At 42.5% G+C, this 17,014-nt stretch overlaps 1 protein-coding gene across 1 annotated transcript; it reads right to left on the minus strand.

Annotated features, from left to right (window-relative positions):
* Positions 1 to 1,926: 1,926 nt before the first annotated feature.
* LOC309334453 (cytochrome P450 2G1-like) lies at positions 1,927 to 16,470 on the minus strand. Its single transcript, XM_081848736.1, has 10 exons — positions 15,370 to 16,470; positions 14,565 to 14,786; positions 11,642 to 11,804; positions 10,246 to 10,395; positions 8,682 to 8,833; positions 6,270 to 6,446; positions 5,471 to 5,612; positions 4,828 to 5,015; positions 4,118 to 4,259; positions 1,927 to 2,377 (listed from the first exon to the last, which is right to left on the minus strand). Exons 2-10 carry the CDS (start codon positions 14,739 to 14,741, stop codon positions 2,190 to 2,192), a joined length of 1,479 nt encoding a protein of 492 aa, XP_081704862.1. The 5' UTR covers positions 14,742 to 14,786; positions 15,370 to 16,470; the 3' UTR covers positions 1,927 to 2,189.
* Positions 16,471 to 17,014: the final 544 nt, after the last annotated feature.

Raw genomic sequence — 17,014 nt, forward strand, 5'->3', positions numbered from 1 at the left:
GGCCTTTAATAATTAACAGGGAGAGTTATTCATTAATATATATTGAACTTAACCTTGACTCATAATTAAAAGAGGAATGCCCTCTGGGGCACATGAGAGGTAAGAGTACATGGAGGCTGCTGGCAAATATATGCTGAGAAGCCAGTCAGTAAAAAGGTGTGTTTACCTGCTGCAGGCAGTGGCGTAGTGTGGGTTGTCAGCACCCGGGGCAAGGCAAGTAATTTGCGCCCCCTAACCCGGTAGGAGCAGAGAGTTGTGAGTGTGAGCACGTCCCCCCCATGTTGCGCCCAGTGCGGCTGGCCCCCCCTGCACCCCCCACGCTACGCTACTGGCTGCAGGGAGGATGTTTACCTTCTTTTTTGAATCTGCACATGCGCCTTTAAACACACTTTACTTATATCTATCATCTATCAATCTATCTATCTATGCCACATTAAAACTGTGAGTGAGGTATAGATGATAGTACCTCATGTGAGTGAGGTATAGATGATAAATTTAAGAAAAGAGAAATTTGTGGAAATTTTAGGTTATATTTAAATTTTTAAGATGGAAGATATCACTGTCTCTTTTGTCAGAAAGTGATTTTTTAAAACTGGTTCTCTTGCATTAAAACAAGTCATTGCACAGCATTCTGAAAAGTAACCATGAATGGGGTTGAAGTGGAGAATCACCATATATTGTATCCACACTGTCTGGGACTTTGGGATATCCAGGCCATTCGGGTGATGATAAATCTCCCAATTTCCCTCTCTGTAGTAATCTGATCGATCCATGTGTGAAACACACCTGAGGGATAATGTAACCCTGGAATTCTGTACAGCACATTGTGTCCTGTGGTAAGCTCTCAAGGCTCTCTTCTTCATATCGTTGAACCTCATGGACAACAGCATTGGTATAATAGGGCATCCTCACCCTATCTTCCATGCCAGGGACATGGTTGGCACCTCCCACCTCATCGATCTACTCTTGAACTTTTGTTGTAATAAAAAACAACACTGAGAGCTCTATTTCCAGATTTCTGAAACCACTACACATCTGACACAGTGAAAACCTTCAACATTCTCCAACTGGAAGGAAAAGTAAAACTCACGCAAATTCTCCTACTGACAGGAGCCCGTCCTTTAACACTTCAACTGTGGCTTTTTAGTTTAGGAAAATATTTAACTGGAGGGCATCCTTATGGATGTTTTAATAACTTTGTGTGGCATGTAGAACAGAGTGGAAACTTTATGCACTCCCCTCACACAATACATTTTTATTGATTGATTGAATTTATATTCCCACTCTTCTTTGCCATGTATAGGGTAGGATGCTCATATCTCTGTTATTTCCAAACCTGGTAAAGACCAAGCCAGCTGGGCAAATTATAAGCTAATTCTGTAATTAATGTAGATGCCAAGGCACTAACAATTATTCTTGCCTGTAATAGTAATTCAGCCTGCAATATTAACTTTAGAACACCAAAATCAGTTGGACTCCCCCCCCCCAAGACTGCTTTAAACAATAAAAGAGTCAATTTATTTTTGATACACTGAAAAATGGATTTCTTCCGAAAGATATCTTCTGTAAAACAAAAACAAAATATATTGACATAGTATTTCATTTATTTAGGATCCTTATTATATTTCAAAATTACTGTCACAGCCTTAATTCATAATTCAGGTAATTTACTGTTTTCCAGTATCTGCTTCACACACACTTGTAAAGGTATTATCACTTGACATTCCATTCATTTTTGCAGCCTTGTTTTACTTCTGTTCTGTTTACTGTGAATAATTGGCATTGAATAACTGGCAATGTGTGGCATTGAAAAGTGAGGATAGCAACACATTATGCATTATGCGAACCCCCAGAATGAATTAAATTTGTAACCCAAAGTACTACTGTATAAGGAAAGCTTTTTAAAAAACACACACACTGCAATAGTTGATGATGTGGAACATTTTATTAAGTGCCTGTGAGCCCATGAACAGTTGACTGAACATTAGGGATTGAAAGGTCTAAGGCTCTTCTCATTTGCCATGCTAAGAAAACTTTTAATACCTGATATCTAGGGCTACTACCCTTATATGAAACTGAGAGGTGTTGAATGAGTGAAGGAAGGCACCTTGCAGGACTCCTGTTCTACCTACTACAAATATTCTGGGAGCCACTGACCACATTCTTTCTACTTATCTTTTGTCACAAGATCACACAGAACGTCTGATGGCTTTAATCAGAGGACAGACATTTTTAGCACTGAACTCCATAAACAAAGAGGCTAAATCAATATCTTTTGATGCTCCAACCAGCTGGAAGGTGAAGTTCTGAAGCAGAGTACTGAAGAACAGGAAGAGCTCCATCCGTGCCAAGGCTTCCCCAATGCATGCCCGCTTCCCTGGCAAAGAAAAAGAAGGCACAGCTAACCAAAGATCTACACAGTGCGTAGGAAACTTGGACTCAGCTCCAAAAAACAATGTTTTGAATGCATTCTAAAAATGCAATACCAGATGACGACAGAGAGCAAAAAAAAAATTATACGATAAAATAATTTGTTATAAAGATTTAATTTCTGACTTATTTATAGCTTTATTTTTCCTGTGTGCAGATCCACTCCTAGTGAATTCATGCAATGTTGGTTTGGGGACTGGAAATAGTGTTAGGTATCATTCATCAAGAAACAAGAAAAGTGGGAAGATAACTTTAAGGACATTTTCTATGCGTTCTGGTCAAACATGCCATGCAGCTTCTATACTGAGGCTTCCGTACTGAGTTTTGGTTTTTGAATGTTTCAGAACTCGAACGGTCTTCCGGAATGGATTAAATTTGAAAACCAAGGTACCACTGTACTACTATTATTACCACTACTACTACTACATCTGAAGGCAGCCCTGTTTAGAGAAGCTTTTAATGTTTGATGTATTACAGTATTTTAATATTCTTTTGGAAGCCGCCCAGAGTGGCTGGGGAAGCCCAGCCAGATGGGTGGGGTATAAATAATAAAATTATTATTATTATTACTACTACTACTACTACTACTAATAATAATAATAATATAATGATTGGCCTGACGTATGGATGGGCGAGACATGAGATTCAGTTCACATTTAAAGCTCAGTCTATCAAATGCACCCTTTCTGAAACCATATGAGAACGGAAACACAACCAATCTTCAAAATTTTCACTTGTACAAATTTTCTGATGCAGTTCTCCAGCGACAGAATGGGAGGAATTCAACTTCATGTTTTCCAAATATTCCAGTTTATTGTCCCTTTTCTAGCCTCTGACCCAAACACTATCATATGTTTTTGTGCCATCCCCTACTCACAGAAAATACCAGGGAGGGAAATATAATTACAAGACTAGCACATCCAACCAGGGAATGACTTTTACTCTCATTTTACTTCAAATCACAGTGCCTTTGTGAGAAGAAGCCTATTAGAAGCTGGACAGAGGGCACGGCCTCCTTTTAAAAAGTGGTGCATGCCATCAGCTTACAACAGGGTGCCATGTAATCCTTCAGGAAAATTGCAAAACATGGCGTAAAGGACCCCTGACAGTTAAGTCCAGTCATGGACGACTCTGGGGTTGCAGTGCTCATCTTATTTTACAGGCCGAGGGAGCTGGCATTTGCCTGCATACAGATTTTCCGGATCATGTGGCCAGCATGACAAAGCTGCTTCTGGTGAAACCAGATGTGATGGCCTGACCCGCCCTGACTCCCTGCTTGCAAGCCTGTTTCTGACTTCACTCAACTCCCTGCCCTGCACCCAGCTTTAGTTTTGATGGACTGCCTCCATATTTCACCTTCGACCTCGGACTGTACTCGGACCTCTCCTCTCGGTTGACCCATGGGACCAGCACACCAGAGCAGTGCACGGAAACACCGTTTACCTTCCTGCCACAGTGGTACCTATCTATCTACTTGAACTGGTGTGCTTTCAAACTGCTAGGTTGGCAGGAGCTGGGACCGAGCAATGGGAGCTCATCCCGTCACGGGGATTCAAACCTTCTGATTGGCAAGAGGCTCAGTGGTTTAGACCACAGTGCAGCCATATCTCTTTCCGTACACTGTCTCTTGAAAGAAAGTGGAAATGGCATTGTTTGCACATAGGTTACCACAGGCTTGTATAGTTACCTGTTGAAAAGGCTATGAAGGCATCTTTCTTCTTGAACTGGCCTTTCTCATCCAAAAAATGTCCTGGGTTGAACTGTTCGGGAGTCTCCCAATGGAGAGGGTCATGGTGCACAGTTGTTAACATTGGAGAAACAACAGTGCCCTTCAGGGATAAAAGATGGCAGATTTACATTATTGGTCTCAATTCATGACTATCTAGGAAATAGCCATACTATGATAAAATGGTGAAGCTAACTTAGAAGAATGGGCTTCCAATAGGGATGAGCTGATTTCCTCTGGTCTGCTCCTGTATTACTCCATAAGTACACACTGCCTTACATTCAACTAAATGTATGTACCCATTTATGTACCCATTTTAAATCTAAAACACTTTTTTGTGTGCTTTCTTGTGTGCTTCTGTGTGCATTTTCCCACTAAAACATTGATTTTAGTACATATTTTCCCCATAAAAGATACATTTTGTATGCATAGGTCTGTGAAAGACTAATTCCGTTGGTTCATTTTAAAATGTGAACCGAACAAGCAAAATTCTCCTCTATCACTAGTTCCTTCAGCTCATTTGCTTAGGCCAACAAAATCACTACTGATCTCCACTACTGATCTCATCCCTGCCTCCATGAGGGCAGTCCAGGGCCATTTATATGATCAGTTCCTGAAACTGCTCCATTTCTTCTCCACAATTATCATGACAAAATGCTGGGCCATCATACCTTAGGGAAGGTGAACCCCCTGAATTTAGTATCACAAGACGTTGTATGGGGAACGGTCTCATTACTTAATAGTGGGTATCGTAGAAGCTCATGGGTAACTGCATTGGTGAAAGGCATCCTCACACGATCTTCCATGCTAGGGGCACGGGTGCCACTCGTCACCTCATCAATTTCCTGTTGGACTTTTGCTGTAATGAAAAAGACTCAAGAGATGTATTTCCTGGATTCAGATTCTGCTTCTCATCTGACAGAGTGAAAAACTTGGGCACTCTCCGACATCATGAAAGCTCATGCAAACACAAATTCTCCTCTTGAGTGATTTCCACTCATTCCTTTGTACCTTACCACCTTTTGATCTCCTGCTGGACTTTTCCTGTAACAAATTTCAATTGGAAAATGTGCTTCCAGAATTCTGAGGCCCCATCTCTTCTGGCAATGTTCCTACCCCTGGGCATAAGTGCCATTTGAAGACACCAGGGAGCCCTCAAAACCCTTTTTATTTTTTAACAACGAGGGGAGGTTCAGGCTGATGCAGAATGCTAATGGAAACCTCCTAGTCCTTGGGATGTCTTTTCATGTGTGATTACTAGTGGAGCCCATCATAGTCCCATCCACTTTAAACTTCTCTGGCGTATCTGAATACCTTGAATATGTGGCAACTTAGCCATCACCATGAGGCTAAAGATCAAGAAAAAGCTTGTGGTTCCTGTCCCAGCCAAAAAAAGGCCAAACACTGTCATGACAAGGTTTTCAGTTCTGAAGGTGTCACTCGCAGACTTTTGTTCCTATGAGGCAGAGGGAAAGGGGGTGGGGAGAGAGAGAAAATTTCACTATAAAGAAAGATGGCAAAATGGAGACACCTTAGCCTGTTGGAATGAGCATCATGGATGGAATCCTGCACTCACCCCAAGAGGTGTTTAATCCAATCACATGTATTTAAAATAGAATTACTTTTGAAATATAAAGAAAAGCACTTGCATATCATTGCTTTACAAACGTTGTGTTATTTGATTACTGGAATGTTAGAGCTGACCAAGCTAACCAAGATTATATATATCTGAAAATATATGGGATCAGAAATTATAGGAGTGATGGCAGTAAAAGAAAGTGTAATTGGTTATGTTTTTTTGTTTGGGCAAAGTAGCTGTCCATGTTACTCATATAGGCTGTAAAGTGAGTGAACCAATTTTATTTTTATTGTAAGCACTTGCATTGTTTTGTACAACATTAAGCATAGACTTTAAAACTGGGCACAGGATACCTCAGCCTAATGAATAATGATAATAATTAAAAAAGTCTTGCAAGGGGTGGCTGAGAGAAGTTGCTAGGGGAGGAGGCAAAGACAGAGGGGCACTCTGGTTGGCCTGGTATCCCTTCCCCACATGGACTAGGACATAACTGGACACGCATACCGGTGCAAATAAATTTTTTGACCCACGTACCTTCTCAGACTTGATAAGAAAGCAGTCAATATAGTCACGGATGTTCTGAGGATCCAGCGTCTGCCTGTGTACTTTCACATTCTCACGGATGAAAGCACACAACTCATCAGTATCAGAAAAAATCCTTTGGTGCCTTCCAGGAAAGCAGTCTAATATTTTAGGGACAGCAGAGTACAGCTGAAATGAAGATGACACATACGGCCTTAAATATTATGAATCCATCTGGCTCCTGGTGGAGTACAGGATCAGGTTTAAGGTGCTGGTTTTAACCTTTAAAGCCCTATACGGCTTAGGATCCTCGTACCTACAGGACTGCCTCTCCTGGTATGTCCCACAGAGGAACTTACGGTCTTCAAATAAAAACATTCTGAAGGTCCCATGCCACAGAGAGGTTATGCTGGTCTCAACTAGAGCCAGGGCTTTCTCAGTTGCGGCTCCAATCTGGTGGAACATGCTGTCACAAGAGACTAGGGCCCTGCGGAACTTGACATCTTTCCGCAGGGGCCTGCAAGACAGAGCTGTTCCACCAGGCCTTTGGTCAGGGCGCAGCCTGACTCCGTCCTTTGGCAATCTGCACAGAATTTTTGCTTAATGGTTGCCATTAATTTGATTTTAAATGATTTTTATAATGAAATGTTTTTAGAATGTTGCATTATTTTATTGTTGTTAGCCGCCCTGAGCCCGGCTTCGGCTGGGGAGGGCAGGATATAAATAAAAATTATTATTATTATTATTATTATTATTATTATTATTATTATTATTATTATATAACTATGCCACAAAGACTCTGGCTGAAAAGTGATGAAGCAGTTGTTGTTTTTAATCACTTATTTTTGAAAACCAGCAGGAAATGTTGAGCTTCTGGTTCATTTTACCTCATTCCTAAGGGCTAGGGGTGATGGGGCTTCCCTTGAAAATGACTCAGAAATGTCAACTGGTCCAAAATCCAGATTACTGGTTCGGGTTCTGTTTAAGTCTCACATAACCTCTGTTATAAAGCAGCTGCACATGTGGCCAGTTTGGCTCTGGGCCTAGTTCAAGGTGTTAATATTAGTTTTTAAAGCCCTAAATGGCTCAGGCTCCAACTACCTGAAAGACAGCTTCCTTTCCTGCAGACTTCCTCAGGTGCTAAGAGTGGCAAAGGGGACCCTATTAGTTGTTGCACTGCCCTCAGAGGCTCATGGTCCAGAAAAAGGTATTGTCTGTGGCAACCCTTCAGTTGTGGAACTTCCTCTACACAGAGGTGTGCCTGGCATCTTCATTATACAGGATTTGACGAATGCTGAAGACATGCCTTTTCACCCCGGCTTTTGACATCTGAGGTGTATATAAGTTGTTTTCAACCGTTTTTAACTTTGTGTTTCAGTTGTTGTAACCTGCCCTGGGACATTAGGTTGAAGGGCAGAACAACAAGAACAACATCATCCTGGGTAGCTTGTTTTAACTGATGATCTAGGCGTGGCTCCCCACGCTTGGCAACTCCTCCCACCAGGATACCTCTATAGATGTACAAATGTGCCTCAGTTTGTTCCAACACTCATTCTCACTTTCAACTGGAATTTCCCATTCTCCTGCAATTGGTGCATTTTGCACAAGTCTTTCTTCTATTTTGTCATCCGCTAATGTGGAAATGTCTGCCATTTTTAATGCATATCATATTGCACAGTAGACAGACCTATCCCAGTAATCAACAATTATTTAAAATTGAAAAATGAAACAAATAAGGCTCCTGTTGGGACAGAAATTTATGTGGTTCCCTTTACTGATTGTGAAGTTTTATGAGGGCAGTAAATTTCTGGGGAGCAGTTTGTGATTCATAGCAACAATTCTCCCTTCCCCCACACCCTCAAGGCTCTTTCTTCAGTAGCTTGGGTACCATTTTCTTACATTAGGAAGAACCTGTATGCTGCATTGTTCTGGGGTGTTGTGGGGATGGAAACTGTGGGGTGACATCCATACAAAAAGTGTAGCCCCTGTTGGTGACTGCCATTTTTTGTGGTGGCAGCCATTTCTCTCTTGCAGTGTTCCACAGTTATATTGTAACCAGAGGGAAATGGTAGTCAGGCAACTAAAGGGGGTGGGGAAGCAATGGCAAAGTAAAAGGGGGGGCAGGAAAGGAAAGGGAGATCTGCTGCTATTAGTAAACAGCCCAGGTAAGTCTTTCAAATTTCTACTGCCTGCCTTGCTCAAGGGTCCAGTTTCTCCCTTGAAATCACTGGAACTTTGTGATTGTGTCAATTTCCATCTCAATCCTGTCGAAGACATTTTCAGAACATTATTTTCATCTGATAGTTAGGCAGGCACACATTTGTGAACCCTTTGTGCCATCATTCATACTCCAACAAGGTAGGTTTTGCTTTTCCTTTTCATGGTAGAAAGCAAAATGTTTGCAAGACAGAAGGAACAACCTACCAGTCCCAAGAAAGAGTGAAAGAAGCAAACTTGGTTCTCTATAATGCGCTGGTGCTTTAGGAAGGTCTTGTCAAAGCGAGTCCCAAAGATGACTGATGAGATCACATTGGAAACAGCGGATGTGATTCTAGTTGTCGGATCAAAGCCCTGTCCTGTAGGAGGAACCGAAGACAGTCAGCAAGGCCTGATCAAAGTGGACCCCACCATCTTCAGACCCCAATACAAAATTAACTCTAAAAACTGTTTAAACAACTTAAACCTGGTAGACTGCATTTCTATCAATCCCAAGAACCAAATGTTAAAGAAATTAAAAGTAGTAGTACTGTAAAATGCTGTAATCAAGAGGGCTGTGCACAGCTGTACCCCTGACACCGACCTGATGTGAGGCCTGAATCTGGGTCCACAAATTGGCTCCGACACAATATTCAGGGCAACCTGGGCAACACTCAAATTGTATCCAGTCCTAAGTCAATTCAGGGGGCTGTGCTAATTTTTATTTTTATTTTTAAACTCTAATTAAACATAATTTTTGGGAGGTGAGAGGCAGAAAAAAAGAGGCACTGGGTTTCTTCTCTCCCCCCCCCCACCACCTACCCCATCCCGCCCCCTCATTTCTCTGTCATAACATTCCGCTTAATTAACTCATTTGATGCCAATTCTGCTAGTATTGCCTGCAGCAGAGTTTCAGTTGGCTCACAAGGCCATGTTGACACTAAATAAAAATAAACCCAAGGAATGGAAATGTGTTGATGATTACATGGTACAAAGATGCTCCAACCAGAATCTATTGATGAGCATAGACTGAGCTCACAAAGACAAGAATTATGATGTTGAAGATGGAATTTTGAATAAGTTAGTAAGTATAAACACATTAGTATTACAGTGGTACCTCAGGTTACATACGCTTCAGGTTACATACGCTTCAGGTTACAGACTCCGCTAACCCAGAAATAGTGCTTCAGGTTAAGAACTTTGCTTCAGGATGAGAAGAGAAATTGTGCTCTGGTGGTGCAGTGGCAGCAGGAGGCCCCATTAGCTAAAGTGGTGCTTCAGGTTAAGAACAGTTTCAGGTTAAGTACGGACCTCCATAACAAATTAAGTACTTAACCTGAGGTACCACTGTATTAGTAAATAGAATCAAAGAAGCCATGCATGGGGGGGGAAGGGAGACACAAGTGTTTATGGGAAAAGGTGTAACAATAGTTGATTAAATGTGGATATACAACTGCAATGTTAAAGGCGAAGAATACATGACGAGTTTTATTTATAGTATTTGAATATTCAAAGTTATGTGTCTTACCTATATAGGTAGACTGTCATAGGCATTACTGGATTAGTGGAAAATATTAAGGTGGAAGTTCAACACATGAGTTGGGGTTCACATGAGCGTGCAGAGAGTTGAAAGGACAAATGGGAAAAGCTTGCCTCTCTGCAGCCACTGAGCCCGACAGCCACATATTCTAACTATGTTAAAAGCTTACATACTATAGGTGCCCATTCCAATATACCGGTACAATTGAATAAATGCCCTCTCCTTGCCCTGGGATAGTGCTTTCTAGGTCACCTTTTGTGGCTGCCAGTGCCTCCACCAGGTAAACAGCTTCTTCCTGCACTCTCTCAGACATTGATTTCTTCCCCATTCCAAAGTCTCTCAGTGTCATAACTGTGAATCTGCGCAGCTCTCTCCATTGCATGACACTAGAGTTGCCTAGCCCTGGAAAAAAAGAGGGGAAGGTCATTCCGTCAGTTCTTGACCCAACAGGAACCAGCAGGAAGTTTCTACATGAAAAGGTGGTTCTGGTGCTTTCCACCTTAAAATTATATCCCCATTTGTAGTTACAGTTCAGCAACCAGTTGTTCCCATTCTATCAATTATCCTGATAAGGTAGGCCACAACAGCCCAGTCCCAGGTAAGATCCTCCCCCTATTGTGTGGGCAGGTGGTCCCTCTCCCTCCCCGGCCTGATCACCTTGGCAATGCCTCCCCAGGTGGGATTGGGCAACTGGCTGAGTTAGGCGGAGACCTCCAGGTATCCCACCTGGGGAAGATGAAGCCAAGCCTGTGGTAATGGTGCCACATAGGGTAGAGGGGGCTGCGCACGGCCACGCAAAGGGCGCCCCCCATTTAATGTGGGGAGCGGTCATTCTCTCAATTATCCTGATAAGGTAGGCCACAACAGCCAAGTCCCGTGTTGTGTAAGGGATTTTTGCTCTTTGGTAGAGTAGGTACGTCCAGTTCAGCATACTAATGGATGGCAGGAGACAGGACACACTGCCACAGTGTTGGCTGCTGTTGGGGTGGGAAAGTGAAATCATGTCACCCATGTTCAGAATGGCATGCTTTGGCCCAGGAGAGACGTAGCAACATATACAGTTGCTATTTTCAGTTTGCAGACTCAATAAATGGATGATGTTTTGAGTGGCAAGTTTATATTTATGAGTGTTTATGGGCGGGACAGTTTCCCTTGGGGGTAGGTAAGCAGCTTCTTTGGGGGGAATTGATTTTCAAAAATGGTTCTTGCTTGATAGTGTTTGTCTTTCTTTCTTTCCTAGACATGATGCTTATTATCATGGTTATACAAATAGCAGCTACAGAGAAGTCTGAGCAAAACTGGGACCATGGAGGTTAGACTCTCTCTACATGCCACTATGGTAACAAAAATCATCTCTCTGAGGCTTCTAATTGCCTCTTAAAAGCTCTCATTGGTGCACATGGGGAACAAATTGCCCTGAAATGCATACACAGCTTTAGAAAGAAACTTTTTGAAGGCAAGTAGAGAGAGTCAAGCTTCTCCTTCCCATTGTCTATGGCCCCAAGATTACTCAGACTTCTTTGTGCTGGCTATTTATGAACACAATGTTAATGGTACTAACACAACAAGTTTGGCCCTGAATTGGGGACTGCATTACAAATCAAAGTAGAGCTGAGCTATACATAAAAAATAAGAAGAAATAGCCTACCGTGGCCTTTGGTCATTCGTTCACTGATGGGGCTGCTAATACGCCCACCAAACTCTTCAGCATGATCCATCAGAGCATCTTTTATCACATCAAATCCACAAAGCACAACCATAGGTTTGGGGCCCATCCAGACAGTGAATATAGGGCCATATTTCTCAACCAGCTGAAGACACAAAGTGTTATTTAATTAGGCAATGAAACTTCCACTGGAGTAATTATCTTAAGGAACGGTTGCAATATCTCTTAGGGCACCTGCAGCTTGTTTTGTGCGGGGTTTTGCAGGCATATGCTGCAACAAGTCATTGATGCAGTAACAGTGCATTAGTGGCAGAATTCAGCTTTATTAGTTGTTCTGCAATACATCTCAGTATTATTACATTATTGCCATCTGGAGGGATACATTTATTTATTTCATAAAATTTACATCCATGCATTGTATATACTGGGGTGCAACAAAAGACACACACACCTGAACATCTGGGCTATTACTAGCTACAGGATTTAAACAGGAAGCTATGGGACATGCACTGACTGGAACAAAACAGTGTGTCCACCTCAGGACTTTTGCAAGTGCAAACAGTATTCGAAATGGGATTGCGTATAACTACTTCAATGTCATCATGGGTATAGTGGTACCTCAGGTTAAAAACGCTTCAGGTTACAGACGCTTTAAGTTATAGACTCTGCTAACCCAGAAATAGTACCTCAGGTTAAGAACTTTGCTTCAGGATGAGAACAGAAATCACGCCGCAGAGGTGCGGTGGCAGCGAGAGGCCCCATTAGCTAAAGTGGTGCTTCAGGTTAAGAACAGTTTCAGGTTAAGAACAGACCTTCAGAACAAATTACCGTATTTTTCACTGTATAAGACGCACCCGACCATAGGACGCACCTAGTTTTTAGAGGAAGAAAACAAGAAAAAAAAATCTCTCCTTCTCTGCGCAGCGCCTCTTAAGCGAAGCGGAGGAGGAACAGAGCCCCTTCCATTTATCTTCCCACTTCGCTGAAGAGGCACTGCGCAGCTCTCCCTCTCTACACAGTGCCATTCGCTCCATAAGACGCACACACATTTCCCCTTACTTTTGAGGAGGAAAAAAGTGTGTCTTATGGAGCGAAAAATACGGTAAGTACTTAACCTGAGATACCGCTGTATCATGAATGCACAATTAAAAGGACATCTGGATGGCTTCTTGGAGAATGGGCTGCTAGAACGCTGTTGTTCCTGAATGAGGAAGAACCACATTTAGAACTGCCTCCATAAAAGAAAGAAAGAAAACCTTCTGGAATAAATCTTATGTTCAGCCCTACCAAGTTTATCAAGTGTTTGATTCACTTTGGAAGACAGGTATATAAAGAAAAGAAATTTAGCTGCCCCTTTAACAGGTACGACACTGCAATAGGTATCACATCATACATTTCACTATGATCAACTGTGATTTTTCTAAACGAATATTGTTATTTATTGTGATTCCTTTAATGTGCTCTTCAGTTAGGGTGCCTCCAGACTCCAGTTAAAATAATCCTAGTGCAATAAATCCACTTTAAAAAAGAGGACTTTTTGCTGTTTTGAAAGCGATGGGGAAATACATTGAAAAGCCTGGGATGAATAAATGACTATAAGCAACCTGCAAGCTAACCAGGATGAATGAAGAATGAATGAATCCTTATTATCATAGAACCACCCTGCAAGCAAATCAGAACAATTGTTCAATAAAAATATTTTTTAAGCTTTGTGCAAGCAAATCAGAATGAATGCTGAATAAACCAATGGTCTGGAGGGATCTTAAGTTGATTCAGGGAAGCTCTAAAGAGCATGCAAAATAGACACATGCCAACAGTAAACAAAAACCTAGTAAAATCAAGTAATAAACAATGCAAATAAAAATAAGGAAAAGCGTGTTCTCCTTCAGGGAGAGCACGTGTTGCGGTGGGGTCTACTGAGCCACCCCTTTGTTGCTGGGTAAGTTCTCCAAGATGGCCAGGGGGCATTGATTGGATTGCCGAGTTGCTGGGGCAAAAGTTATGTTGCAATTTTGGTGGGAGGGGTAAAAGGTTTAAATACTCTGCACGCAGCCTTGTACTTTCTCTTTTGCTGCGTGCAACGGATCACCCGCCCACCCGCCCTAGAATAAGGGGTTTGTTGCGTTGACCTTGCTATGCCTGTCATGGGGTCGTCTGCCTTTGAGCAGGGGCCTGGTAGGAATTTTTCCACCTGGCAAATTGGCTGGCTGGGTGGTTTTTGCCTACTGCGTAGCAAATCGTCACAACTTGTAAGGTTGTGGTTAGGCATTGGTTATAAATCTGGTGGAGGAGGGGTTAGGATAGGCTGGGCCTACCCCTCCATGGAGGGGTTCAGGATAGGCTGGGCCTGCCCCTCCATGGTTGCTGCGGAAAGGGAATTCCGTTAAAGGAATCCTGGGGCTTGCCATCTTTTCGTCCAATCCCTGGAATGGGACTAGGGCCGGCAAGCCTTCGGGGAGCAGGCGGGTGAGAGTTGAGGGTCTGTGTCTCAGCTCCAATTCTTCCCCGACTTGCTTTCCCCTGCACTGTCTTTCGGTGGTGCCCGGAAGTCAGTTCTGTCCCCAGGCGGGGGGACAGATAGTCTTAACCAATGCCTAAACAACCACTCACAGTTTGTATTTTAATAAAGTTGTGGCCAAAATCATGCCAAAAATCTTAAACAAAAATTACATGTCCGTTGTGAGTTATTTTGGGGGGTGGATTGGGGACCTCAACACGCAAGAGAAAGCAAGCAGAAATCTGGGCCTTTATTGTAAGGTAGAATGGAAAAGTATATAAGCAAAAGAGGGAACAATTAACCTTCTGTCCTTCCTTTACACATTGCTTCTTTGCAGACAATGGTTGTTTATGCTGTGCCACAGGGACAAGGGAACAGAGAGAAACCCTAAACAAGAAACGGCTTTACCTTTGAATAGTTTTTGCTCAGAGGCATGACATCTTTCTGCAGCAGGTTCCCCAGGAAGAACCAGGGAGTGGGGCCTGGAGGTAGCTGACTTTTCTTCTTGTACATTTTTAAGGAATAGAAAATGAAGATGAAGAGAACCCAGAGAAGGAGCAGAGCTCCTGTTACAGCCACTTCCATCTTCCTCTGAGGCTCTTCTTTTGGTCAAATATATCCAGGAAACTACTTAAAAAAGACAAGGTGAAAACACAACTGCTTATTAGAACCCCAGCCAAACCCCAACTCCAACCTTCTCCAAATAATCTTAGCTCCTTTATTTCCAGTATGTGTTCCATTAGGAAAGGTGGGTTAATCATCCACATAAGCTCTAGACCTGGGCTGAAAATAGGTTAATTTCTATGCTCTTCAACATCAAGGTTGCGTACAGACTTACATGTAACTGATATGAAAGCTCATTTCCTTTAACACAACCATTAAACACAGTCATACCTTGGAAGTCAAATGGAATCTGTTCCTGAAGTCCGTTCAACTTCCAAAATGTTTGAAAACCAAAATGTGGCTTCTAATTGGCTGCAGGCAGCTCCTGCAGCCAATCGGAAGCCACAGAAGCTGCAGAAGCCCTGTCAGACGTTCAACTTCCAAAAATAGTTCACAAACTAGAACGCTCTCTTCCAGGTTTACGGCATTCAGGAGCCAAAATGTTCGAGATCTAAGCTATTAAAAAACCAAGGTCTGACTGTAATATATACTTTTAAACCATAATATCCACATTAAAACACAACCACCCGCCCAGCACCAACAACCTCACCCTTTTATCCATCCATGGGCATCCTAATACCAGTAAGGATGATAGGCCAGACCCCTCTGTGAGTAGATTCCTAGTCAGATCTGAGCTGGCATCTCCCGATTTGAACCAGCATCTACAAGGAATTGCTCTACTTCACAGCAAATAAATTCTGGAAATGCCACCAAGTTTTGACTGAAATCAAGTGAGCCACCCACCCACCCTGAAAGGAAATATATAACTCTCCACTGCCTTATCTACCTTTGTCAAATGTAGTGCAGCAAATCATACGAAGACTGAGTAAATTGGGAGAGCTTTCATGGCCAATGAACAAGCCGACCTGAAAGTCACATTGAGCTTGCCAGGCTGGATGAACAGGAAGTGTGTTACAACACAGATAGTGAAGCAATCACCCTTGTGAAAAGAAGCATTAATTTAGACTGCATGGTACTAATAACCGATGTGCAGTCGATATCTGCTATTGAAACATTGTCAATATTTGGTGCGTTTGTCCTTCATTTTCAGTCACGTTCAGTCACAAGTTTCTTACCTGATGCATTTTCCAGCTTGGACATAGGATATGGATGAAGGAAACAGAATATTTTTGTAGTAAGTTAATATATTTGAGAAATACTTATTGTCATGCCTGCCTCTAGAACATTTTTGTATCAATTAAAAATTAGGGCTAAGCTTTCTTTGTGGAAAAACTCCTGAGTAATCTTATTGTGCCTTAAAATATTTATGTTATCTCAACAAAACATGTAACTAAACTTAGCAAAACACTATGGTCCAACACACAGCCCAAGGGTCACATGTAGCCCTCAAGGTCCTTTTTGGTGGCCTTTGGCAACATTTGATGTCTCCGCCCCCAGTGTTCAAATTCCTTCTCAATGCCAGCTAAGCAAGGCGCTGGGCTTTAGGAAGGAGGCATGAAGGCCGGCTCTGACAGGGTCCCAGAGTCCTCCTGTCTCCATCACAAAGCCTAGTTAGTGCTTTTCCAGCTTTGAGAAGGAAGTGAGGGGGCTCTAGAATGCTGCCAGAGCCTCACGCCTTCTCCTTCCCAAAGCCTAGCACCACGCTTAGGCAGCATGAAGTTTGGTGGGGGGTTGTCAAATTTTGGGCTCACTCGCTCCTGCTGTGAAGCATGGCAATGAATGACCCATAAGTACTCTTGCAGCCCATTTGCAATCAAAGGTTGGACCTACCCATCCATGAACAACAGATGGGTAGGGGAAGGACTTTTCTCTGGCTGTAAAATTTAAATGAAATTGAAATTTAATCCAAGCCAGAGGAGGCAGGAGAAAGTTCAACTTTCCTCTCCTTCAAGGAGTCTTCCCCTCAAATGTATTCAGATTCAGCTGCAGAAAACTTTTTATTGGCTTCTATAGCAATAAGTAACAGGTAGAAATGTGCTCTGTCAGTTCTTCCATGCATATCTTTTCCTGCATTGTTTCGACAAATGGAGGTGGGGGAGACAAGAAGCATATTTTGAGCAAGAAGCCCAAAAGGCAACTTCCTTCTCTCCACATTCTTCTGCTGCTACCCCACCCCTGACCCCAAGCAAGTAAACATGCTGACCTGGGCATCTTCTATATAATTATCTCTCACATTCTTGGTAGCTAAGCACAAGTCCCTGTGGCAACCCAGTTGTGTAAGAATAATCAGTCAA

The sequence above is a fragment of the Podarcis erhardii genome (genome assembly GCF_964252035.2).
Source record: "Podarcis erhardii genome assembly, chromosome: 2".
Lineage (NCBI taxonomy): Eukaryota > Metazoa > Chordata > Lepidosauria > Squamata > Lacertidae > Podarcis > Podarcis erhardii.

What these genes read in the sequence shown, in the direction of transcription:
- LOC309334453 (XM_081848736.1), bottom strand. Translation starts at nt 14,741, where the DNA reads ATGGAAGTGGCTGTAACAGGAGCTCTGCTCCTTCTCTGGGTTCTCTTC. An exon ending in ACGAATGACCAAAGGCCACG is followed by an intron (nt 10,396 to 11,641) that starts GTAGGCTATTTC and finishes CTTTTTTTCCAG; the next exon opens with GGCTAGGCAACTCTAGTGTC. An exon ending in GGCACTGGCAGCCACAAAAG is followed by an intron (nt 8,834 to 10,245) that starts GTGACCTAGAAA and finishes TTCCTCCTACAG; the next exon opens with GACAGGGCTTTGATCCGACA.